This window comes from Heterocephalus glaber, unplaced genomic scaffold, assembly GCF_053883595.1.
Source record: "Heterocephalus glaber isolate CG9 unplaced genomic scaffold, H.glaber_assembly_v1.0 deba00001606, whole genome shotgun sequence".
NCBI lineage: Eukaryota > Metazoa > Chordata > Mammalia > Rodentia > Bathyergidae > Heterocephalus > Heterocephalus glaber.
Window position 1 is genome coordinate 16,896,369 of NW_028258377.1, and position 26,539 is coordinate 16,922,907.

At 50.4% G+C, this 26,539-nt stretch overlaps 1 protein-coding gene across 1 annotated transcript in view; it reads right to left on the reverse strand.

The window, feature by feature from the left end:
• Positions 1-14,626: 14,626 nt before the first annotated feature.
• Neurl1b (neuralized E3 ubiquitin protein ligase 1B) overlaps positions 14,627-26,539 on the reverse strand; it is a 38,273-nt gene continuing 26,360 nt past the window's right edge. The window contains exons 3-5 of the mRNA XM_004836376.4: positions 22,099-22,818; positions 19,929-20,054; positions 14,627-19,596 (exon numbers count right to left, since the gene is read on the reverse strand). Coding sequence (XP_004836433.2) covers positions 19,352-19,596; positions 19,929-20,054; positions 22,099-22,818 — 1,091 coding nt within the window. The 3' untranslated portion in view covers positions 14,627-19,351. The remainder of the gene's footprint in view (positions 19,597-19,928; positions 20,055-22,098; positions 22,819-26,539) is intronic.

Consider the following 26,539-nt stretch of genomic DNA (forward strand, 5'->3'; position numbering starts at 1 on the left):
TATATTGTATACCTAAAATGTACCAATAAAATAAAAAAGTGACCAAAACTGAAATACTAAGTATAAATGTCCATTAATAATCAAACAACAGTATATTGCAACAGCACTGAGAGGCCATGTATTTAAAGTATCTAATAGCTGGCAGAGGATGTAGGAAAGAGGCCCTTTCCCCATTGTTGGGGAATCTTGGTTCTAACTTCTTAGATCTTTGCATATTTTTTTGACTTAACAATTCCTCTTCAAGGAAGCAACTGGGCAAGAGCAAAAAGAGAGCTTCAAGGACCTGTGTAACAGTGCTGTTGATAATTGAAAGTTTTTTTGTACAATCAAAGTGTTTATTGGCCCAGGGATATAGCTCAGTGGTGCAGCACCTGCCTGGCAAGTGCAAGGTCCTGAGTTCGATCTCCGGTACAGGAAAATAAAACCCCACAAAAATGTTTATTTAAAAAGGAATGATGTATTATGGAGCATCCAACAATGGAATAATGTGTACTTCTTGAAATGAATGATAAAAGTAGACAGCAGCAGCCCAGAAAGTGCCCATCAGTGAATGAAAGGAATCTGGGGAGCAGCTGCCCTGGAAGCCACCACTCCCTGAGGCCTGAGCACCTGGGAGAGGAGCTGGGTGGCAGCTGCCCTCCCCAGTCCACAGGAGGCCCCACCCAGCTTCCAGCCTCTCGGGGACTGTCACAGTGCTGCCTGGTCCAAGCCCTAAGGTGACAGACCCCATCCTCAGGTCTCCCCTCTCCCTCCTCATCCCTCCCACACACTCCCACACAGCAACACTCACACATCTAGTATCCGTATTCCCTCTCACACACAGTTCCACACATAACACTCCCACCCAACTCACCCACCCACTGTCTCAAACTCGGGGACACGCCAACATCCTGGCTTATACTTTCCCATGCTCACCCCACTCTCACTTGTACTTTGCACACATTCTCAACACTCCTCCTTATCCTTGACTCGCACACTGGACATTCTTTCATATACTTCCACACACTCACCCTCACTTGCTACTCACGCTCACTCACACCCGCTCCCCACCCTCTCCCTGCACCTCCTGCATGCTCTGTGCAGGGCTTGAGGATCAGCGAGGGTTCTGTATCTGTGAAGATCTGCATCCCAAGGCTGGTCCAGGCAGTGACCTTGGGGGCTGGCATAAGGAGGGGAGGCTTTTATAAGGCAATGGGGCCATGAGGGTGGACCCCTTGTGTTGGGATCCGTGCCCCTATGGAAAGACACCAGAGAGCTTGTCCCCACCCCACAGGAGGACACAGCGAGAAGGCAGCACCTGCAATCCAGGAAGAGAACCTTCAGCAGAGCCTGACCAGAGTGGGCTGATCTGAGGACGTGATGCCTCTGAGGTAGAAGATGATTCACCCTCACCAGGGGCCCCAGAGCCTGGAGCTCAGCTTATGGGTTCCTCCATCCTTCTCCTGGGAGAGTCTGTCCTCAGTTTATGCCGCCACCTTTCCTCAGTCAAGCTGCCATGCTCCAGCCACTGGACGTCTCCTGTGCACTGACAGGAGAAGTTCAGCCTCTCAGGTGTGACTTTGCTGGCCCTTCCCCTCCCCTCCTCCAGTGACTTTCTTGTCCCCTCACTTCAGCTACCTGCCTCCATTGCACACATGTGGATGCTGTCGCTCTCAGAAACTGCATCACATTGGACATCTCAAATCCAAGGGCCCAGACCTCTGCCACTGATTTCCCACACTTCCTGTTCACTTGCTCCATAATTGTCACTGTCCCTGTCCCTTGGCCTCACCCTCTTGTCACTATCCTCCCTGCCCTGCATCCTTAACAGCATACAAACACACCAGGGCAGGGCCAGCACACTGCAAGCCACAGGCCAAATCTGGCCCTCCAACTGTGTCTGTAAATAAAGTTTTATTAGAACGCAGCTATAGCCATTTGCTTTGGTATTGTCTATGGCTGCTATTGGACAGTTGCCACAGCAACTACATGACCCACAAAACTGAAAAATTTTATTCTCTGGCCCTTTACAAAAAAAAAAAAACAAACCCTGTTGGCCTCTGTGCAAGATCATTAGTTTTTAGTTACATTTTGGTAACACCTCTTAGTAGGCTCTGGGCAGTGTGAGTGGAGTTTGGTTGTCATTATACAGCACTGTATTTGGGAAGTTCTGCTTTTATTGGGAGGAGCCAGGTATGTCAAACATCTGGAAGCACACAGAATAGTGCCAGGTCACAAAGAACTCTTTTACCCCAAGTGCCAAGTTCTTCCACCATTAAAGTCAATCAATCAATTGATCACACAGGAAACCTCTCATGACACCATATATCCCCAGCTGCCACCCCATTTCTCTCCTCTTCTTTCCAAACTTGCGGGAAGCCGATCTTCAGGACACTTTAATCAAGCATCCAGGTCCTGCAGCTACTGGGCATGCTCTTGTCAAGCTCCAGTGTCCTCCTGCTGCAGGTCTAATGTCCACATCTCCATTGCCCAAATCCTGCATCTGTCAGTGGTAGCTTCACAGTGGACTTCTCTCTGCTTGAGAAGCTCTTCTCTCAGCTCAGTGACACCACACCTGCCTGGCTCTCTTTGCAGCTGCTGTTTCTCTGCTTGATCTCATAGTCTTGAAGATCCTCAAGTGTGGTGGTCTTGAGTTCTCGTCTTTTCCTCATGTGCAGTCTCCCTAGTTGATCTCCTACAATCCATGTTTTAAAGTACTTCCCATATGCTGTTGATGCTCATATTTATATCTTGAGTCTAGAATTTTCCCCCAGCTCCAGACTCATAGGTCCAGTCCCTCTGCAAGAGTTCCTCAGGAGTGTTACAGATGTCCCAGCATGAGCCTGTCTTGGACTCAAAGTGAGCTTTCCTGGAGAACTTGCCCCTCCACTGTCCTGAATTTCTGCTCCACAGTTCACTCAGTGGCTCGCGTTGGAAATGTAGGGCTCATCTTTGGCTCCTCCCTCACAGCTAATTCCTAAGCACATTCTGTTATCTTTGCCCTAAAACACAACTTCCCAGCCATGGTCTGATTGTCTACAGCCCTCCTCTCATTCATAGGTTGAGACTCTGAGCCCCAGGGTAATGATGTTAGGAGAGGAAAGTGGGGCCCTCATGAATGAGATTAGAGCCACAATTAAAGAGACCCAAGAGATCGCCCTTGTCCTTTCCACCATGTAAGGACATAGGAAGAAAGTGCCATCTATGGGCCCTCACTGGCCACTGAGTCTTCTGGTGTCTTGGTGTGGGTCTTCCAGCCTCTAGAACTGTGAGAAAAAAATGTGTGCTTTATAAGGCACCTAGGCCATGATACAGGCATCCCCTGGTGCTCCAGGGGGCCTGATTCCAGGAACCCCACAGATACTAATCTGGGGATACTTAAGTTTCTCGTCTAAAATGGCTGAGTATTTGCATATCATCTATGCATGTCATCCTGCATGCCTAACCCAGCTCCAGGTGATTTATAATAGCTAATACAACACAAATGCTATGCATATAGTTGTTATACGGTATCACTTAGTGACAAGAAAATCATCTGTACATGTTCAGTACAGTTGCAATTTTTTTCCCAAAATATCTTCAATCCATGGCTGGGTGAACCCAGAGGTTCAGAAGCTGCAGACGAAAAGGAGCTGACTTCATCTGTTACAGTGTCAGAAACCAAGACCCTCCTTCCAACCATTTGTGTCTGTCCTTCTCCCCCCAGTGCTCATGCCCCATCTCTGTCCCAGACCACTGCAGGCACCCTCTTCAGCAATGGTTGGGCACCCACTCTGGTATGCCAGGTGCTGGGAATAAAAGTGAGAGAGATAGACCTGTCCTGTGTTCACCCTCTAACAGGGCATGGGAGGAATTAAACCAGGAAAATGTGATCAGTGCTGTGAAGAAAACCAGCAGGGTACATGCTGTGGTCATAGGGATGCTTTTGAGTCAGTGACACTCAGGATGAAACTAACACATTCGTGCAGGCTTCGCAGGCTGTGGTGAGGAGGTTGAGTGTGACAGGAGACTCTTCAAAGGATTCTAAGCCGGGGAATCACAGGGCGTGGTTTATCCTTGGAGAACATCCCTCCAGCTGCTGTGTGGACAGTGATCTTGGGAGCAGAGGGTCAGGTATAGAGGGAAGCACTGACCAGCAGGGCCATGTTTGGAGCAGGGCCTGAGATCCACTCACATGATCCACAGAGGGGAGTTGGGTGGGCTGGGGGCTTCCTGAGGAAGCTGAGGGGCTGTTTCCAAAAGAAGAGGAATGATGGCTAAGTGGGAAAAACAATAGCCGTCCTCTTCAGGAGCCAAGGTGAATGTATCAAGGAGCACAGGGCTGGCCCTCCATTCATGGATTATGCATCTACGCATCCAAGAAACCGAAGGTCAAAAGTATTTTTTAAAGTTGTGTCTAGACTGAATATGTACCAACTTTTCTTTCTGTTCTTATTCCCTAAATAATATAATGACCACTCAGCTAGCATTTACACTATGTTAGGTATTATAGCAGTCCCCCAATCCACAGGGGATGTGTTCCAAAAACCCCCAAGTATGCCTGAAACTGATGTCAGTGTGTAGCTAATCCTGTATTTATTGTTTTTTTCCTGTGTGCCCTGCAAGGCTGCTACACAGCAGCAGAGTTAATGTGTCCTTCTGTAGTTCACACCCTGGAGCCTCCTTTGTATCACTACTCTTGTGTTTTGGGGCCACTATGAAATAAAATTAGGGCTATCTGAATGGAAGCCAACACTGCAACAGTCGAGCTGACAACTAAGAGGGCCATATAGTGACTAATGGGAGGGTAACATACACAGTGTGAACACACTGGACAGAGATGGATGATGCACATTCAGGCAGGAGAGAACAGGGCCAGCTTGAGATTTTATCACTGTATTCAGAAGGCAGCACAATGTTAAACTCATGAACTATTTATTTCTGTAGTTTTTCCATTTGCTGTTTTTGGACTGAGGTTGACCCTGGGAAACCAAAACTATGGGAAGCAAAACTGGAGATAATGGAGACAACTGTGAGTCAGCTAGTGCGGATCTAAAGCGTACAAGAAAGTGCATAGGTTACCTGCAGACACTAGCCGTTTGCTATAAGGGCTTGAGCAGTCATGCTTTGGTGTTCTCAAGGGTCCTGGAGCGAGCCCTCCACGGACACTGAAGGACAGCTGCTCTGTGCAGTTGCGCAGCACACAGGGGCCTTCCACATGGGGGACACGCCAGGCCTCAGTGAGTGTTTATTCAAGGAGAGCAAATGGGTATGACGGGCTGTGCATGCCAAAGAGAAATCTCTCTTCCCTTTCTGGATTCAAAAGGAGTATGGAGGAAGAGGCAGGCTACCTCCCCTGGTCTCTCGAAGATACAACGCTTATAAAGCTGTGATCTGTGTGGTTCCACCTGAGAATCATAGAACCACAAACAGTCCAGCAAACAAAGAAAAGCAATGTCAAAAAAACCACAGTTCTCACAATCCCTTGACCTATACTTTTCAGTCACCATGAAGAGGTAACATCCTGGCTCCCTCTCCACCCACAGAGGATTCCAAATTTGGCAAAATCCTTCCCCCTAGCCCAACTTGCATGCCTCTCTTGTGCTTTCCCCTCTGTCTCTCCTCCCCAGAACCCTCCCAAAGAGGGGAGAGAGGAGCCGTGGAACAGGGAAGTCTGGAGGATGAAGGCTCAGCTGGCGCTGTCCGGGAATTCTGCTATCCCTTGGGCATGGCCTGGAGGCCAGTTTCTGTCACTGCAGAATGGGAAACAACCCCCTCTGGACACCTTCCTGCCCTTGTCTTCCTCACTCACCTGGTACCATCTGTTTAGTGAAGAAATACTCATGGGTGTCTACTAAGTGCCAAGCACTGTTGTGAGCATCATGGATTCAACAGTGGACTAGACAGTGCCCTTGCCCTTGAGAAACTAATGGTTTACTGAAATCCAGAGGAGAAATTAAATGATCACAGATTAATGAAGCCCGACAGTGTAGGGGTTGGGGTGAGACCTGGCAGCAGGGAAAGTTTTCTGGAAGAAGTCATCTGGACACCTTTGAATGCTGAGTAGAGGTGATCCAGGATGCGTGTGTGTGTGTGTGTGTGTGTGTGTGTGTGTGTGTGTGTACCTGGAATGTGAGAGGAGGACATTCTAGACTAAGAGAGAAACATGTGGTCAACAGGTATGAGTCTCAATCAGAAACCCAAGCATGCATGGCATGGGTTCGTTTCCCATAGAAACAATTTAGTTTCTATTTGGGGGCTCCATTACGTGGGCGGTTGCCTCCCTTTCTGCCAAGGTCATGGCCAAGTTCCAGGGCCTTGTTTAGTACAAAGGTATTAGCATGGAAGCTGAGAGCCTAGGTGTCCCCATGGTAACCCAGATTGGGCCTAGAGCACCAAGTTTTCTGAGTCCTTCCTTCCTATTTACTTTCTGCCCTAAAGCATCTTTCCATGGGGCTGGGAGGGAGGGAGAGAGTCCATGAGAGGTAGGCAATGCCAGGGCTTCGAGAGATCCAGGAAATATGTAAAATTCAGGAGCCTTTCACATCTGTAGAGGTGGCTCATCCTGGCTGGGGTGCATTAAGATGCAGCCTGGTGGTGGAAACGATGGAGGAGCAAGACGGGAGGCTGCAGGAGTCAAAGGCTTAAGGCACAGAAATTGAATGTTGCATGCAGAAGTCTGAGCTTGACCTTGACTCCAAAGGTTGCAGTGAACTCTGAGCAACATATTTCAAGGCACCCAAGGCACGCCGTTTTGCAGAGTGGGGTGGGCTCTCACATCCTGTCCTCTTTTTTTTTTTACTCACGAAGCAGGAGCGGGTTGCTCTTTCCAGCAGAGGGCGCTCTCACCAGCCCCTCACAAGTTCACGCCTTTGCTAGAGAATCCAAGGGTGGCGGATGTCAGCGACTGCATTACTGGAGCCTGTGTCTTATCCACAGCGCAGGGCACAATTCCTTCTCCCCTTGCAAGAGGTAGTGAATGATAAACAGCTCTCGGCAGCTCTCTCTTCTCATTTAATTTGCCTTAACTTTGTAAGACCAGCAGGTCAATTTTGCAATTTATCAGGCAAGCCACAGCTCAGGGGAGAGCTTAGCAGGTGGATCAGAGCTGTAGTGTTTTCTGTTTTATGTGAAGGAGGAAGGGAAATTAAAAGGGATGACTTGAATAGAAATATTCAAAAGCTATTCTCAAGGTGGACTTCAATATGCTCCCTAATCAGGCCTTTCATATACCCTTATTTCCTATTAGCCTGGTGAGTCACCCAAGCAGAGGGAGCTGCTTCAGGCCTTTAGACAGGCCGTTCTAGCTGCCCGGCAAGCCCTCCTCATCTCCACCTGGAGACCACGTGCTCAGGCTCCTCACCCCGACTCCCATGACGGGCGGAGCTCACTCTGGTCGCAACACTGGCCTCTCCACTCCACTCTTTCTCTCCCTGCCCCCTGATGAGGAGGTTTGTGAGGGAAGAGACTGAGGTGTGGTGGGTTAACTTGCTAATCTTGCTCTACCAGACCCCAGTACCGAGAGATTGAATCCCAAAGTGGCCCCACTTTGGCCACTCTCTGTTGAAGACCATTTCCTCTTCTCAGTTTTTCATTATGCCCCTCACCAACCCTTCTGACACTAATGATAATAACATTCTTCTTGTTATGATACAATATGTGCTCCTTATAGATTTTAAAATTCATTATTTTTAAATTTTTACACACAAAAAAGCAAAAGGAGAAAAGAAAACCACTCTGTACTCACTTCAGTCATCCCTCCATCAAGATGGCATTTGCTAGCAGTTTGGTATATTCTGTCAGCTTTTTTTCCATGACTTATCATGAATATTTATTTATTTATTCACTTATTTTTGTGGCTGAGGAGCCAATCCAGGGCCTCAAGCATGCTAAGCACTCATTCTACACCTGACCTCCATCCCCAGCCCTATACAGGTTTATTTTGTGATTTCTGAATACAATCTTGATTTAAATAACATCATTTTGTATATATGGTTTTATAACTTTGTGTAAACTTTAAAACTCGTCAGTGACGTTCACCTCATACTAAAGTTAGTCTGGTGAGATTCAGGCTCAGATTTTTTGCTGTAAGGATGGAGAGCAGGGTGGCCTGTCGTTGTCCTGGCCCTTCCAGCCTGGTGCAGGGGCATCGAGCACTTCGGCAGCTGATGAACACTCTCCATGGTGACCAGGACACTGGCCTGTCTGCTGGGTTTCTGTTGCCCTGTTGGAAAGAGTGGGCTTTGCAGCCTACAGAGCTTGTCACTTACCCAGACTGGACTTCCTGAGCCAGCCAGGTTGCAAATGTCTCACAGTGGGGAGGCACATCTTTCTGAGGGCCAAGGCAGTTTTAGAGCATTGCCATTGCTATCTATATTTGAGGGTGTTTTAAAAGGTCACATATCTTCCTCTTTGTTTATTCTAATGTGCCCGGCCCAGGGCTGGATGTGGGGGTTAAATGAAGCTGGTGAGGTCAGTGGCTGGAGGGAGGTCCTGACTTAGGTGCCATGAGCCACCCTCCCAGTGGGGCAGGGTCTAGGAAGGAAGCCTGTGCTGGCTCCCAGTACCAGCCTGCCTGACCTGGGTCCCCACCCCAAACTGAGGCAGGCAGTTCCAAACTCAGGTGTAACTCCATCCCAGACCCAATGTCGCCCTGAACGCCCTCCTCAAGCTTACCCAGATCGCCAAGGTCACTCACAGGATCCTGGCTTCCCAGGATGTCTGGTTCTGGTGACATCTGAAGAACGTTCTGGGGTGGAGGGGAGAGTAGATCTGTCTAGTGCCTGGGCCTGGAGGGCTGGCCCAGCGGGCTTTGTTTAAATCTTTGCACTTTCTCACCATGACCACTAGAGGGAGAGAGTGCTCCATCTCCTAGAAGGAAACCGACCCGTCTCTCCCCAATCCTCAGAGGAGCCTGCCTGGAAAGCCCGTTCCCTGAGCTTTAGGACTTCCAGGTCCACACTTTTGTGGAGAGGATGGAGAAAGCGTGGTCCACAGGGTATAGAGCCGTCACCCAGTGTCACTGGCTACGGGAGTCTGGCCCGGTGGAGGAAACTCGCTTAGAAGCTGCCAGCCAGAAATCATGGGAACGTCTTGGCGGAGCGGGGCGGGGTTGTCACAGGAGAATGACACTTGAGACTGTAGTCCCGCCCTGGACAGCTCCCCCAGCACAGCGCCTTCAGCTCTTTGGCCCAGGCAGCTGCTTCCTGCTGGGAGTACTCAGCCTGTCTTCTCTGATGGCCAACGCTAGCTGCTCAGCCTTTGCGGCCCAGCTGTTGCACGGCCTCAGGGAAGGTCCCCAGTCACAGGACTTCTGTTAATAGCAAGTGCAGCTCGCATCCCTGGAGGCAGGATGGCAGGTCAGGCCTGGGGGATGGCCCTATGTACAATTTAGACAGCCTGGGACCACCTGTCAGAGGGAGACACAGCAAAAGGAAGGCCAGAATCACCAGAAATCACTTCGAGGATTCTTCTTTCAAGGCAGAGAGGGTGAAACAGAACAGGGAGAGGGGAGCCAGTGAGGTTGGGCAGCCAGGACTGGATGCGGAGGGCCAAGCAGGGCCCACTGGGAACTCTGATGTTTCTGTCCTATGGTGGCTGTGGGGTCTCCTCCCAGGGCCCCATTTCTGTCCCTCCTTGTGGGGTGGATCCTCCTGGGGACCCAAGGTGGGCATGGGCCAGTGCCCACACTGTGGGAGCTGCTGCTGTAGGCAGGTCCCCCCCCCCCTTGGTTGGGAAGCCTGGCCCTTCCCACGCCTCCCCTGGAATGCTGGGCCGCTTCTGGACGCTGAGCAGAAGTGTGACTTTCCCTCTGGAGCCGAGGTCAGTCAGCCTCCCAGGCCTGGGGCCAGCATTCCTGACCAGGAGCCAAAACAGAGAGGGAAGAGGGGCTGGGGCAGGCTCAGCACAGGACCCGAAAGCCCAGTCATCTATCTGACCTTCCTGGGTTTTTGTTCTTGGGGGAAGGAGGTGTACTAATGCCAGAAACTGCACACTGGTCAGGGTTAAGTTGGGCTGTTTTGTGGACCCTGTGCTGAGGGCTACAGAACATCACCTGTAGCTCCTGCTAAGAGTGTTGTGGGGCAGTCACTGAACACTGGGCTCTGATGGGGGCTGTGGGAGGACACAGGCAGCTCCAGGGTAGGGATGGGACATGGTGTAGCCAGCAATGCTGCCTAGTCCCTCTTTATCCATGGTGATCGTGCTCCAAGACCCCCAGTGGATGGCTGAAGCATCCAAAAGTATCCAACCCTCAATACCGTATATTTTCTCCTATGTGCCAGGCAGTGTAGCCACACAGGACCAGAGCTGATCTGCTCTCTGTGGTTCATGCCCTGGTACCTCCTTTGCATCACCACTCTTGTGCTTTGGGGCCACCATGAAGTAGTAAGGGTCACTTGGACACAGGTACCGTGGTGCCACCACAGTTGATCTGACAACTAGGATGGCTACTAAATGATTCTTTTTTTTTCTTCTGCTACCAGGGATTGAACTCAGGACCTTGCACCTGCCAGGCAGGCATGGCACCACTGAGCTACATCCCTGGCTGGGTGGCTGCTAAATGAGTAGAGGTTGGGTAACACATACAGTGTGGATACGCTGCACAAAGGGATTCCCAATTCAGGTGGAACAGAGCAGGACAATGGGAGAATTCATCACTACTCAGTGATGAATTAAAACTTATGAATTGTTTACCTTAGAATTTTCCATGTAATATTTGGGCCAAGTTTGACTATGGATAACTGAAATCACAGAAAGGGAAACTGAGGATAAGGGGAGTACTACTGTATTTAGTACTTGCTAAATGACAGCTACTTCCGGACAGTTCAACCTGGTATAATCTATAAGGTGACTGACACTCCACTTCTCCAAAGGCCCAGAAACTTGCTCAAAGAGAGCAAGTAATTCATCCAAGATCCCCCAGAAGGACCCAGGTTGGCCCAGGTTTGTCTGTCTCAGCCAGAGGGAACTGTCATCCACCAATCTAGACTTTGTGTTAGAGTCAGAAGCACCTGCTCTGATTTGAGATACCCAGATGCAGCCTCCTCTGACAGGGCCCACTTCGACTGAAGAGAATGAGGCTCTGAGATGGGGTCTCCTCATCCTCACACAGCTCCAGGGGCACAGTCACTTTGATTTGTGGGGCACCCTCACATGGGAGACCCTTCAGGGAGGCGTCAGCCCATTTGCTGGGAAGGAGTAGGGATAGGAACTTGAGCCTGCTCAGATGACCCTAAGCCAGTCCTTTGGAGCCCTGAAGCCTTCCCCAAGCAGCTTGGGAGGGATGGGAAAGGATTCTAGGGCTCTCAGTCTGAGGAGAAAGGTTCAGACCCGGGCAGGCCAGCCGGGAGAGGGGGCAGCTGAGGAGAGGCGAGCAGGCTGGTGAGGTGCTCGGCGCTGACACAGCCTCCCCTCAGGCTTCTCCAAGTTTCTCCCTGGTGCATTTAACAGTCAAGGTCAGGTTCTGTTCCCAGAGCTGGATGCCTGGAATATTCATGTTTTCTGCATCCCTGTGTAGGAGCCAAAACCAGCTTCCCAGATCCGGGAGAGTTGAGTGTGCAGGGAACACACAGCTCCCATCCTGGTATGGAGAGAAAGGACAGCGTGTGAGCCCAGCACCCAGGATGGCTCTTCTCTGCCCGGCTAGGTGTCCCACCGGGACCCTTCTTGTTTTTTCTCTTTTTATTTCTCTCTCTGTTTCTGGCTCCTGCTTTCTCTCCCTCTTTGTCCCCCCTCCCTCCTGACAATTTACTCCCAGACAAGCTGTGCCTGCCTTGGAAAGAGCCAGGTCCGGCTCCCGTCCTGGCCCACAAGCTCTGTGATCCAGGGCGGCCACTGCCCTCTCCGAGCTCCTCCTCATGGATTGGGAAAATGGGGTGATGATACCTACGAGAGGCTGCTTGTGGGACCCAACGACATCCCAGGTGCAAATATCCCAGGCCCATTCGCCCTTGGAGACCGCTGGACCCTGATCCTGGGAAATAATTACAAACAGAAAGAAAGAAAAAAATTCTTTGGTCTTTGAGAGGCCATAGAGAGTGGGATAAACACCAAGTCTCAAGTCTGGGTCTTCTCTCCCCTGTACAGTGCAAGTTGTGATGAAACCTATGTCAAAGAGCTGTTGAAAGGACGTAATGACGTTATTGATGTTCTTTATGTATAGGAAATGCTCAGCAAATGACTAGTTATTATCTTTGCGTAGGACTGTTTGGCCTGCAGCACCCCAGGGAATGAAGGAAAAAGAAATGTGTGTATATATACTGTGGCCAGACTCCTGGGAAGCTGGTTGAGCTTCAGGCAGCAGGGGCTGAGGAAGGTCAGGGTGCCAAAGCATTGGAGGAGAAACAAGACAGGCCAAGGAGCATGGCACAGGCCTTAGTACGAATTCAAGTAGTCAGGAGAAAGAAGGGTACTCATTACATCACTAAATTAAGCCTCGGAACTTCACTGGTCTGAACATTTCTGTTTAAGAGTCAGCCTTCTGCTCCAGATTGTTGGCTCTTGAGAGCAAGGGCCATGTCATACTTGGTTTTGTGTTATGTGTGTAGTGGCCATGTGACAGAGATTGCCTCAGGGATTGGGTCTTAGATCTATGGGGTCAGACAAGCATGGGAGATTTCATGAAGCTTCTTTAAAGGGTGACTAAGCTGGCATGATGTAAGTTAGGAAATACTGGGGCCATCTTGAGTACTACAAAGGGAGAGCCTGCCTACTGACAACCCAGAGGAAAACAGAACTGACAGAGCCAGGTACATGATACCATGTGAACACCTGGATCCAGCCATTCCTGAAGCCAGAACTTTGGTTGTGTAAGTCAATAAATTCTACTTTCTTGAGTTTCAGTCTCTTAACAATCAAAGTCTAGATTAATATGGTTATTTTTCCTTTATTTTAAAAAATATCCTGACTATTAGATGGCATCTGTGAAAATGTCCTCTGGCCCAGTAGAATCAGATGGCATCATGGGAAGAATACTATTAGAGAAAGGAGCCTCTGGGTAGACTGGGGAGCCTCTGCCGCTGTCCAGGGCCGTGGGGAAGGAGTATAAAACGTGGCTCAATTCTGGAGCAGGCTCATCCTGTTTTTACCCTGGAGGATACCTTGGTTCCTTCACCTGTAAAATGTGGAGAACATTGCTGGGAAGACTCATTGTGAGAATGCATGAAAACCATGGTTTCTACTGCTCAATAAACACCGGCTCATTTCTTTCAAATTCACTATAAATTCAGTGTCACCAAGCTGGGCTGTCACTAGGCAGGAAGAACAGGCTGGGGCAGCTCCAGTGCCTTCTACTCCACTCCCCTCTCCTGATACCACCATAAGGCTGAGGCTCAGCGCTGGCCTGGAGAAAGCCCAAGCAAACATGTCAGCTTGGCCTGGCCTCCTCGTGAAATTTACAGGCTTTATCTCCACCGTGACTAAATTTGGATGTTAAACCCCAAGCGATCAGCCTGGGAATTCCTGACAAATTCCAGCAAGGGCCGGCTGTTCTCTTTGGTTTTCACAGAGTAAGGAGATAATTTTTTTTTCCTCAGTAACAAGTTTAAATGAGAAGTCATACTTGCTCATTATAGAAAATGTGGAAAACACAGGGAAATCACCCATAATGTCATCACTCAGACATAGCACTCGGGGACATCTTGCTTCTTGCTGGTCTTTCCGTTGCATGGTCAGGTTTTTGGGTAATTGATTGCTTTTTCACACCCACAAGATCAGAACGTATGCACAATTCTATAACTTTTTTCCCACTCCATTTTAACTTGTTCCCGTGTTATAAACTGTTCTAACAACTGTTGCCGAGTGTCGGGTGCTACACCTAGCACATTACCAGCATGTCAATAATGTTTATGCATACCCTAAAATCAGGAGCTACTATGATTCTTGCTGGGCAGAGGAGGAGATTGAGGCAGAAAAATGTTAAGAGTCTAACCCGATGCCATGGTCAGGCACAGGCTGACTTCATGCCTAAAGCTCTGTAACACTACCTTGCCCTACAGAGATGTCTGCTTGCCTGTCCAGGCTGCATCTTTTCTTGCTCCAAGGTTCTCTGGGAGAAGAGATTGGCCACTTTCAGTCCACCACATCCTGGGTCTGACCAATCAGAGCCTGTATTTCCCTGGCATCACGGATTGGTTCAGGAAGGGACATGTGATCCAAATTGGTCCAAGCAGGGAAGACCTGAGGCAGGAAGTAGGCTGCCATCTTGAGAACCTGCTTGAGAATGGGACCAGAAAAGAGGGCAGGGGGGAAAACGGAGTCCCTAATGCAGTGTTTCAAATGCTGGGCCCACCTGCACCCGAAGCACAGTCTGCCCATGAACTTTGTTACCCTAGTTGGTTATCTCCTTATGTCCATTCAAACTGGTTTCCTGTCACTTGTGGTCAAGAGTTTTGGTGAATGTACTCTGCTTGGTGAGCATTAGGGCTGCTCAGTTTTTACCATTATAAATAACACTGCAGCCATCATCTTTACACATACAGCTTATCATTGGTTACAGTGATTTCCTTGCAACATTTTAGTGGAAGTGAGTTACTTGGCAAAAGGGCTGGACATTGTCAGGGCTCCACAGACAGTCTGCAATTTGCTTTAAGGCTCGTGACAATTTGGATCCCTCACTTCCACTCTCCGACACTGAATGCAGGTGTGATTTTTAAAATTGAGTCTTGAAGAAACTTTATTTTATTTTATTTTATTTTTTTGGGTAGTGGGGATCAAACTCGGGTCCTTGCGCTTGCGCAGCAGGCGGCAAAACCACTGAGCTAAATCCCCGGCCCGAAACTTTATTTTTTTAACAAGCCAAAGTTATATTTGTTTTTCAAACAGGAAAATTATGTTAATATAAAACAGATAAAAACAGACAAAAATCAAAACACACAACACACAAAAGCACAATACACAAAGACCAGTGCAAACCCTTTCCAACCCACTCCCCCAAGTTTTAAAACCTTTAGTATAGTTCCCCAAAGATTAGACTGTATTGGAGAGGTCACAGTATTGAAACAGAAAAATAAGAGGGATAGACATTTTAAAAGGTCTGTACACAGGTTGTGGGGAGTGGGCTGAGGGTGGACACTTTATCACTCCAACATCCACAATAATGCAAGAGGGTTTTGATGATTAACCACAGGTTTCCAGAACCCTACCATGTCTGCTTGTCCCCCGTCCACTTTTAAAAAGTTGCTTTTAAAAAGGATAAAAAGTGCACAGACACTTTCATAAGGCACAGACAGATTGTTGTACAAATCATTTCATTAGGGACTTGGATAAGACAATGAGACAGTTAAATACCAAGAAATACCAGGAGGCCACATGTTCCTGAGCTGGTGTCCCCCTGCCAGACTGGGGCATTGATGGGGTCCAGCAGTGGGAGGTTATTGCCTCTCGTTCACCAAGTCTTTGCACAACCACATTCTCAGCTGGCATGGACTCCCTTGGGGTTCTCCTGGGCCTTGGGAGGGAGTTCTAGGACCTGGAAGTAGCAGGTGGCATCTCCCCAGTTCCCCCCTGGCATGACCTGCAGGAGACTGTGAGATCCCAGGGGTCCCCCATTTCTAATGCAGAAGAGGTTCTGCAAAGCATGCTGCAGACTCTTGGCTGGGAAGGCAGTCAATGGGCACTTACCTAGACGGACAGGAGACAATGGAAGGGCCAGGAAAGCCTAATGCATTCTGCCCCTCACATCTCAGGACCCTGTTAATGTTATACCTCTGGCATCAGAACTGGGGCATGGTCCTTCTGCTCCATCCCCTGCACCTCATAGCAAAGGGGCATTTAGCAAGTGTTTGTTGAACGACTTTGTGCATCTAGAATTATTGTACCAGCCCCCTGAACACTGATAATCAGGCTTCTGCTGCAATCTGACCATTTCCTCCAGACTGTGAGCTCCTTATTGGCTTTGCCTTTGGTCTCGGTTCTCAACCCTGTGCCCAGAATATATCCTGTTCTTGTCAATGTCAAATGACAGAGGAAGTGGGGCTGCAGGTCAGGGAGCAGCTGCCCCAGTGGCTAAATCCCAAGACTCCTCGTTCCGGGAATGCACTAGAAAAGGGGGCTGGATTTGCCTTGGAGGCAGCCAAGCTTTCCAGGAGGCTCCGAGTGGACAGGGACAAGACCATGACAAATGTGGTGTCTCCTGGTCTTTCCCATCCTGCCTGTGGAGCCCTGGCCGCTACAGCCCCAAAGGGCTCACCATGGGCAGTGAGCCTGGTAAGCTGGGGGCTAGGGGCCCTGCACAAGGCTGCCTTCGTGGGCGCTTCTGAGTAGCAGAAGACCCCGGGCTGGAGCCAAGCTCTCCCATGCTCAGCTTGACTGGGAGAATGTGGCAGTGAGCAAGGAGCCAGTAAAGGAGGACACTTGTCCTTGCATGGTACAGGCAGCAGAGGGGCTGTAGCCTGGAAACTTCAATAGGCACACATGCCCAGGCTCGGGTCAGAAGTTTCAAGGAAGAAAACACGGACCACCTGGAGCTTTCTGGGGCCCAGGGGCCAGCAGTGGGGAGCACGGGATTGGTGCCAGATGTGCCTAGGCCTGAATCCCAGTCCTACCCACTTCCTGTTATGCGATCCTTAAGTTACTTCACTTAAAGAAGCTCAATTCTCTCACCTGTCAAGTGGGGACAATATCTTCTTTCCTGGATTCTAAGAATCACAGTTCTTCACACTTGAACACCTCCAATTGGAAGGGATTATATAGTTGTGGCATCTTAGCTAAGATTGGCAGTGGTTTCTTAGTGGTACATAAAATGGTGTCTTCTTATCAGAGGCGTCTTAGAAGGGGCTTGATATGGCACTAAGATTGGCTTCCTGGGGCCAATGCATGAAGGTGCCTCTGTAGCTCAGCGCCAAGGCACATAGTAGGTGTGAATAAAAGACATCTTCGTTCCTTTTCCTCCATCTCCCACCCCTTCTCCAGACAAAGCATAGTAGAAGACGTGCCAATTCCCTAAGTATCAGGAAATGTCTGGTTTGCAGAGCATAAACACCCCCTTAGCTCCTCTGGGAAACAGGGAGGCTATTTGTAGTGGCTGCAGAGCAGGTTAAACAGGCCGGTGGCTCCTTTCTTCCCAGGTAACAGGTCACCAGAAGCAGGCCGGGTCCACCCTGGGTCCTGCCCTCAGCTCTGGCTTCCCGGGGTTGGCTACATGTGACCTCTGCTGGAACCAAGGAGTCAGCTGGGAAAGGCAAGGGGCAGGAAGGAGGCAGCCAGCTCTCCCAGGCCACTGGTGCCATTGGAATTTGTGACTGTCTCAATCCGGTTGGGGGACGGAGCCTCTGGTGGCTCTGGCCACACCACCCAGCACACAGGGAAACGGAAAAGTCCTGCTGAACAAATTCAGCTGGGCACCCAGGGCTGCCTGATTCTTAAATTCTTACCATGGCAAACATTGGGGTTCTAGTAGCTCCTCAAAAGATTCTGCTGCAAAGGTAAAATTTGGGCAGATTCATTAGGGGAAAGTCAGAGATCAGGGCGTCTGGCTGGGCAAGACAGTAGTGTTTCTGAAGTCCAGATCAGGTCAGAAAACCAGAACCACTCCTAGCCAGAGAAAAAGCGCTTGGCCCAGGACCTCCAGATTAGGGTGGGGGTGGGGGGCTGGTCTTCTGGAACTGGATCTCAGGAGGCCCAGCCTAGCCTGGCTCCCAGCAAGGGGTTGTTAAGTGAACGAAAAAATTCCCTGAACATTTTTCTTCTCTCTCTCTGTCTCTGTCTGTCTGTCTCTCTCTCTCTCTCTCTCTCTCTCTCTCTCTCTCTCTCTCTCTCTCTCTCAGCAAGAGATGAAGTGATTAGGAGCTGTAAGAAAAATGCTAATTGGACTGGGAATTTAGCTCAGTGGCACCGCGCCTGCCTGGCAAGCACAAGGTCCTGAGTTCGATCCCCAGTACCAAAAAAAAAAAAAGAAAGAAGCTAATTGCTCTTTGCAACCTAGCTCAAACTTTTTAGAATGCTGGGCCCCTTCTCCTAAGAGCTGATAGAGGAGGAGTCAGGTGTTTGACTGATAATTAGGAACCCAGAAACAGAAAGACCAAGGAACTCCCCCAAAGGTATAGCTTGGAACAGGACAGAGGGGGAGCCCAGACTGGGGCAGGAAACGAGGAGCAGGCCTGGGTCAGCCCATGAGCCCCATGTCTTGCAGAGACGGGGTCTGCAGAGATGGGCTGGGTGAGGGCCCAGGCGGTCAGGGCCAGGGTCATGGGAAGCACAAGCAAGCAGATCTCGGAAGGGGAAGAATCCCAAAGTCAGCACTGTCAGTTAATATCTCAATGATTATTTAACTCACTCCTCAGTCCACACTTTACTAGTCAACAGGGAAGTGCTGAGAATCAGAGCAAGGACCATCAAAGTCTGGTTCCCCTCTTGCTTCCACTGGCAGCCTCTGGCCCTGGGAATGCCACAGCCCCTTAGTGCCAGGCCCAGGGGCCACCCCCGGAAATACGGACAGCTGTCTGTACTCTGTGGTGGCATTTCCAAGTTCCATTTGAGTCACCTGCCTCTAAGGTCCTCCCTCTCCCCAGGACAAAAGTGCCTCCTCCAGTCTTCTCCTTGGAGAAGGCCAGGGTGTTAACAAAGTTTGAAAGCATCCAGGGACTGAGTCAAGGTGCAATGTGCTTATTACGCTGTTTGAGGGTAAAGGGTGAAAAGATGCCACAGCCCAGAGTGCCCAGCCTTAGCACCCATGAAAACGCTCCTCCCAGACTAAGAACCAAAAAAAGTGAGTGTCTCTGATGTTCTCCACCCACCTTCCTGCCACCAAGAGCGGCTGCTTCGGAGCTGTAAACAATGAGTTATTTTTGCCTTCCCTTAGAAAATCTCCGTGCCTCTTTTCCATACCATCCAAGAGAGTGCTGTGTAGGTTCAGGCCATGTACATTCAAAACCAGCTTCCGTCCCAGCCCCAGAAAATGAAGTTTCTAGTTCCACTAACATTTGGGCTCTGGACTGCACAGTCCTTAGTGTTAAATAACCTCCCAGAGCCAGCATCCCTGCGTAAAAGACCCATGCCTTCCTGGCTCTCTCCTCACATTCTCTCTGTGCAGTCTCCCCCTCCCTCCCCCCTCACACACTCAACCCAACCCCAGAAAGAAGCATTGCACCAACAGAGGGTGCTGGTTCCCAGCTGAAAGGTCACCAAGGGACAGGGCATCTACCAGGCAGTTCCTGAGCTTGCTTGGGATGGCCTTTTGGGGGCAAAGCACTTTTGAGCCAGAAGCAACCCTTGCCTGGGCTCAGACCCCCAGGGCCTCATCTCTACAACTGTCATGCCTTGCCCACCACTGGAGAGTGGCAGACGGGAGATGGCTGCTGCCCTTGGACTCCCTGGTGGTTATGGTGGCTGCCCAGCCCAGTGGGAGCTTCAGAAAGGTGACCTTGCTGCACCGAAGGCTGGCTGGAGGGCCAGGCTAGGGCCTGTAGATCTTGATGACATCCTTGATGGGCCGCCGGCAGATGGGGCAGCAGGCCCGCGCCTGCCTCTTGAGCCGCAGGCCACAGCTGTGGCACAGGCACATGTGTCCACACGTGTAGATGACAGTGTCCACCTCGCTGTCAAAGCACACCGTGCACTCGCCATTCTTGCTGACCGCTGGCTCTGGTGGGGAGAATGCTGGGGATACCGGGGGGCTCAGTGGGGAGCTGGGGGCCGTCACTGCCCAAAGGGAGAACAAGACATCCATTAATATGCAGTTCCCAATTGGGTTGTGCTGGGGCAACCCCAAGAATGAAGTTTCTACCCAGGAACCGGTGGGGAAAATGACTTGGAAACAATTTTGGTTTAGCTTTCCGGTTGTGCACCTCATCCTACCCTTCCATCCCACCAAGCATCGAGATAAAATGCCACCATCATCGCCCTGTGGGAGCCACAGCTGCATGCTCCTCCTTCTCCAGCAAAGTACAGCAGAGGGAAGGAGTAGATGTTGGGGGAAGGGAGCCAAGCCAGCATCAGGCCCCCGACCCCCGCAAGGGTCTACACTTCCTTACCCAAGGATGACTCTGACGCCGAGGAGGACTGGTTGACACTGAAAGTCATATCTGAATCGCTATCGTCCTGGGAGCCGCTGAAGGAGCCTGACGGAGTTGTAGTTGTGGGACTGGACTGCAGGGTACCTGAGACCCAGAGAGACTCTATGAGTGCCAGTGGGAGGCTGGACACACCCTGCTGGGCCCTGCATCTTCCCTGCTTCACACTTGAGCCTTCCCGTCTGACTAATGAGAGGACAAGAGCCATGCCCACCTCTAGTGTTCTCTGAGGATGAGGAGCTCATGTGAGTGGGGTGGCCATCTGCTCTTTGCCTGCCTGGCCTCTACGTCTGTTTATTTTGGAAACAGCACTTGGGATGTTCTTTGGGGCACTACTTCACTCTCACATGCCCAGAGCAGGCCAGTAAGAACTTCTACTCCTCAGTCCTAGGGGTGGTTCGGGGAAGGGCATACAGCCCAGCAGGGCCACTGAGGCCCTATTCTGTGAATTCCTCTACACCTGCTGGGCAAGAAAGGGTTCATTCTACTGGGAGGTAAGTCTGGCATTACAGAAGCCACCCTATGGCAAGGGTTGGGATGGAAAGAGAGATGGAGTCCTGGGCTGTTCCTGAATCCATCCTAGACTTCTGAGTTAGATGTGCTCATAAATTTCCCTTTTTGCTTAGAGCATTAAAAATGGGGTTTTTGTCACTGGCAACTCTAAGGTCCTTCACTGCTAGTGTAGTCAACATGGATAAGTTTTCTCCCCCAGGCCCACTGATTCAGGTAACAAGATGTTACTTCTTAGGTCAAAGAGAAATGCCCTTTCCCTTCCTCTATATGAAGAGGAACAGTCAGATAATGTAGCACTGGGGCTACTCTGAGGAAGGGATCAAGGGAACAAGTCCCTGGCCTCTAGAAGCACTCCCTACCCTTCTACTCTCTCTTCCTGACCACTCAAGCCTCTGCCTGGTTACTATAGAGGTGCTGGGGGTGAGGTAAAAACGATTCTAGGCTTAGTCCTTTCGAAGCCCCAGTGGAACTTGGGCAATCATCTCAGGCTGAAATGACGCTTATGTCTGAAGGTTCTTCAAAACAAAAATAAAACCACCCAACAACCACCCTTGACACCCTGCTCCTCCTCTGCCCTCATTCAGACACCAACAGCTGCTGCTGTAACTATCATGGCTGATTAAGAAGGCTGTGCCAGACACCTGCGGGAGGCATGGGCGCACCCCTCCCTTCATCCTCATGACAAACTCACTGTGCAGGTGCTACTCTTATTCTACCCCAAAGGAAACTGAGACTCAGAAGAGGCTGTGATGGGTCCAACATCTTCACAGCTGACCAGCTGTGTCTCTGAGATTGTCATTTAATTTCTCTGTGCTTCAATTCCTCTGTCTGTAGATAGGGATAATGTTTACAGAAGGTCACTGGGAGGCTGACATGCAGTGAGGCAGCATATGAAAAGTCAACTGATCCTCCTGTCTTGACGTCTGGAGCCATGAGAGGGGATCTGTGCTCTCTGGGAGCGTCCCTGACCACTGCCCGCACTCGGCCATGCTGGGAGAGGCCCCACTGCTGCAGTCCTGTCACACCACACCTGTGAGCTGCTCACATGCATGTGGGTGTCCTGTTCTGTGGGGGTCCTATCCTGGAGCCCAGGGCCTGACCCACTGCTTGTGGGTTCTCCGTGTCTATTAGGCATGGGTGAACACAAGAGTCATTCCAAAATAGAATGGCTCAAGCCATCTTTCTCTCTGCCTGGATGTCCACTTGCATGTGCCACTGAATTTACTTTGTTTCCTACATATACTCAATATATATTATGTATGTCATGAAAAACACTAATAAATCATAAGAAGGAAAATCAAACCACACTGGCCATTTATAGACTGGATACAGCCTGCAGGCTGAGACCAGTCAGTTACCGAGGTAGATAAATGGTTTAAAACGTTTGTCCAGGGCATAGAGCCCGCATCACTGGGGGACCAGTTAGGAATGCATCTTCTAGGGTGCGCCCAGACCTACGAAAGGGAAGCTTTGAGGTGGGTGCGACCAGGGACAGTCTGGGCTAGCAGACTGTCACAGGCGCTCCTGACAAGCGAGCCATATTGATGGTAGGCTGGGGTAGGGGCTAGGGAAGTGGTGGTACACCCGCGCAAGCGCAGTGCGGCGGGGCGGGACTCACCGAGGAGGCGAAGCTGGCCGGCCGCGCCACCGCGCAAGGCGAAGAAAGCCCAGAGCGCCTGCGTGGTGTCCACGCACAGCAGGCGACCGCGCGGGCGCCCGTTGACGCCCAGCATCACGTCGCCACCGGGCCGCAGCGTGAAGCTGAGCGCGTCGCCGCCGCTGGGCACGGGCCCGGCGCGCGCCACCACCCAGTACTCCTTGCGGTCCAGCAGCGTGTCAGGGTCGGCCGGCAGCTCGGCGGGCCGCAGCGCTCCAGGGTCGCACGACGTGATGCCGAAGGCCAGCGCGCCGGGCGCCGCCAGTCCCGGGCGACCCACCTCCACGAAGAGGCTCTCGCCGGGCCGCAGCGGGCGCTCCGAGAAGACGAGGGTGCGACCGCCTTCGGGCCGCGGCGCGAAGGCCACTTTGCGGTCTGCCGACAGGTTCACATCCGGCCCGCGCGTCGCGTGGAAGAGCAGGTCGGCCTCGAGCAGCGCCGGCGACGACGCGGGCCGCGGGCGCTCGCGGGGGCCACACGGGATGGCGGCGGCCGCGGCGTCGGCGGGCGGCGGGCCCGGCGCGCGGCCCAGCGCCAGGTGGCCCAGCTTGGCCACCACCTGGTTGTTCTCGAGCTCGTTGTTGTCGAAGTTGGCCGCGTCGTGGCTGCTGGGCGGCAGACAGGCGCTGAAGCGGGCCTGGCTGAGGCGCGCGGGCGGCAGCGTGTCGGCGAAGGCGCTCTCTGCGGGCGGGAGGGGAGGTGGTGTGAGCGCCCCGGGCCCGGAGTCCGGCCCGTCCGCTCCGGGCCCCAGACCCCGACCTGCAGCCCGCCGCATCCCTTGTGTCTGCAGGCTTGTGCACGCAGCGAGCCACAGGTGCGCACAACTGGATTAATTTAAGCACAACCCTTGGTTTAACTGAACGTGCTCTTTCCTTTGGAGGCTTTTCTGCCCCTTTCACCCTCCTGCTCTTTCCCCTGCCTCCTTCCTTCCACACCCCTCCTTTTTGTCTCCATCCTTCCTCCGCCTCTTCGTCTTTATTCAACCCTTTCCCCCCTTCCCTCTTTACTTTTTTCTCCCCCTCTTTTCTCTCCACCCCTCCTTTTCCCTCCTGTTGTCTGTTTTCTCCTTTTCCTTTCTCCTCTCACTGATCTTCCTTTTCCCTCTCACCCTTTCTTTTCTTCCTCCTCTATCCCCTTCCTCCATACGTTTTCATACTATCTGAGCATTTAAAGGGCATAGGAAAAGGCCCTAGTAGTGTTTTATCTCCCCAACAAAAAGCGGCCCCTGTCTTGGCAACCTTGGCATGCAGCAGGTACCAGTCATCCTTCACACAATATCTCATTTAACCCTCACAGCGACCCTGCAAGGTATGCACTGTTACTCCATCATTTATCAAGGGAGCTGAGGCAGAGCGGATAGGGAACATGACCAAAGGCACACCCAACTCGACTTGAACCTAGGCTGTCTGGATGCTTCACACCCTGCTTCAGAGAAGGCAGGCCCTGGGCTGTCTACACTACTGTGTGGCAGCATGAAGCCCAATGGCTGGGTGGGGCAGGTCTCCAGATGGGTAGAGTGCAAAAGGTCTTTACAAGAGAGCCACTTATTCTAGACAACAAAACTAAGGTGAAGCTTTAAGAAAGTATTTCTGAATAACTGTTAGTGATTTGGAAAAATGTTCATGATGTTATACAGTATTCAGTTAACGAGCAAAAGTAAAAACATTTTTTTATTTAGATAATACAAGTCTTCCTACTTAGGTAGATGTGTTTATTTTCTCTCTACCAAATTAGAATGTGAGTCCTTGGAGGGCAGGGTTTTTGCAAGTCTCCTCACCCCATGTTCTCTAAGCTTAGGGAGAATAGTTTATTGGAAGAATGAGTGAATGACCAAGATCTCCTCTCTGAGATACCACCATACTAAATAAAGCAATCATGCAGACACTCATTAAAAATAATTTGAAGATTTTTAGCGATAAAAATATTCTTGTTACTCATAATAACTACACAACAAAACGTTTCTGAAATTTAAAACCCTACCTAACCAGGACATTGTTAAATGTTACCATTCTGTAGTTTGTATCATGCGGGGGGGGGGGGGCGCGGATATCTTCCTTTTTAGTTTGCCCAATACACAATGAAGTCATAATAATGAACATGCTCTTCAAAGTGTGTGCCCCAGATACCTTCCACATAAGCAGAGTTACAGCTCCTCAGAAAATCAGGAAGTGTGGAAAGGGCCTGAATTCTGGCATGGTAACACAGGCTGCAACTGGCCTTTGACTTGAGGTGGTCTGCTTTCCCCTTTCAGAAGGTCCTGAGGTGGCCCTCTCACCACTCAGCTACTTCCTGGTTCTGAGTTTGCAAATCTTAGAGAATGCTTTTCCATATATGGCCTGAGGAAGATGTGGGATTTCAACTTGGTTCTTTAAAAAAAGCATGTATGTGTCTGTATCATTTTATGTACATAAGAAATCAGGTTCTGGAAAAGGATGTAAGAACACAGTAATTATCTCTCAGCGAGTGAGATTATGATACTTTAGATTTCTCTTTCTGTAATAAACATGTCTACTACACATTCCTACCAGAAAACCATCAAATATTTTTTAAAAAATTTTTTAGTTAATGTATTACAATGTGAGAAAATGCCCACAATAAAACACTGAATGAAAGGGGGGTACAAAACTGAATCTGTGGTATGATTCTAACTTTATGGTTAGTGTATGCATAGGAGGAAATAGGTGCCTATGAAAAACAGAAGGAGGTACATAATTTAAGGACAGCGATCTCTGGGTGGAAATTTCCTTTATAGCTTTCTGATTTTCTCATTTTTTTCTAATACAGATTTTGTAATCAGAAAAAAGGCATGTACAAAACTAGAATAAAACAAGAACCTTTTTGGAAAAGTCATTTGTTTTAGACAAGTGGAAGTTTCTGGGAGTTTCTTGGTGTAATGCATTTTCCCCAGGGCTCCCTGCCCCACCCTGGGTTGTCCTGCCAGGGCAAGCCTACAGGCGTTGGCCTCTGCTTGCCTTGGCCCCTGCTTGCTCAGGGCCCTGCTCTTGGCTCCACACAGCCTGTCCCCCCATCCCAGTACCTCTTCTTGCACCCAGTACAAGACATAGTACCTTGAGCCTCAGTGTAGCATCTGGGTCAACAGTGTGGCCTGTGTTGATGGGCAGACTTAGGTGTAAGTCCTGGCTCGGGCTTCCTTGGCTCTTGGACCTTAGAGAAGTCATTTTGCCTCTTGGAGCCTCAGCTTAAAGTGGCGTAACACTCACCTTGCAGCCCCAACACCCTATGTTAAGGAGATTGAGTTACTCTTGTAAGAGTATAACAGAGCATGGCACTATGTGTTCAAAAGCTGAATTGTCATTATTTTATTCAACAAAAGGTATAGAGCATTGGCGAGGTGCCAAGAGCTCCTGGGTGCTGGGTGAAGGGAGGCGAACAAACAGGTGTGGCTCCTGTGCTCACAGCACTCCTGCTCCAGAGGAACTGAAGAGTGCCACCACAGGCCACCATCCTATATGGCTCTAAAGTGGACAATTTCATCGGGGGAGCTCTGGGACTCAGAGATAGTTACTCAAGGTCACAGAGCCAGGGAGTGGCAGGTCTCGGATTCTCTGAGAGTATGTGAAAGTGGACTTGCTTAAAGTGGGGCCTGACAGTGGACCAGAAAAGGCTTCTGATAGTGATAAGGGGGCTGAGACCCGAAGGCCAAGGGAGAAGAGGCCAGTTAAGAGTAGACATAAGTGCTCAAGATACAGGCAACAGTAGGTGGAGATGGTTTATAGCTCCATGTCACTCAAGAGCCTCACTGGCTCACAGGTGAGGATTTTGGAAGGTAACTGGATTATGGAGGCTTATTGCTGACTTGCTGTTAGGAGATGGGGTCTGGTCAGAAGAGGCAGGGCATTGGGAGAACGGCCTGGAAGGGTTTATCTCCCTACCTAGCTCCTCCATTCTCTGCTTGCTTGCTGTCAGGTCACAAACAGCTTCTCCTCTCCCATGCCCCTTGCTGTCAGGCCACAAACAGCTTCTTCTTCCCCATGCCCCTTGCCATACCATCTGTCTTGGAGCCAGCTGACTAGCTAAGGACCGAAACCTTTACAAACTGTGAGCCAGAACAAACCTTGCCTTCCTTAAATTGATAGGGGTGGGTATTTTGTCTCAGCAATGAAGAAAGTGACTAAGCAGGCCTAAACACTGAGTCCTAGAAGCTTGGTGTGTTCACGAAGCTGGGTTATAATGTATATGGCAGCACAGACCGGGGCCCACTGTTTTATAGCCCCAGGAAGAGGCAGGGTTCCCTTATCCTATGCAAGGAGCTTTGTCCTCAATGGCCATTTCCCTCTCTGAGCCAGACCTATGATGCACAGTGCTGGCCTAAGTGTAACATGTCAGAATCCATGTCTCAATAATTCTCTATGGAGAACCTGTAGGTGACAGGCAGAAATCC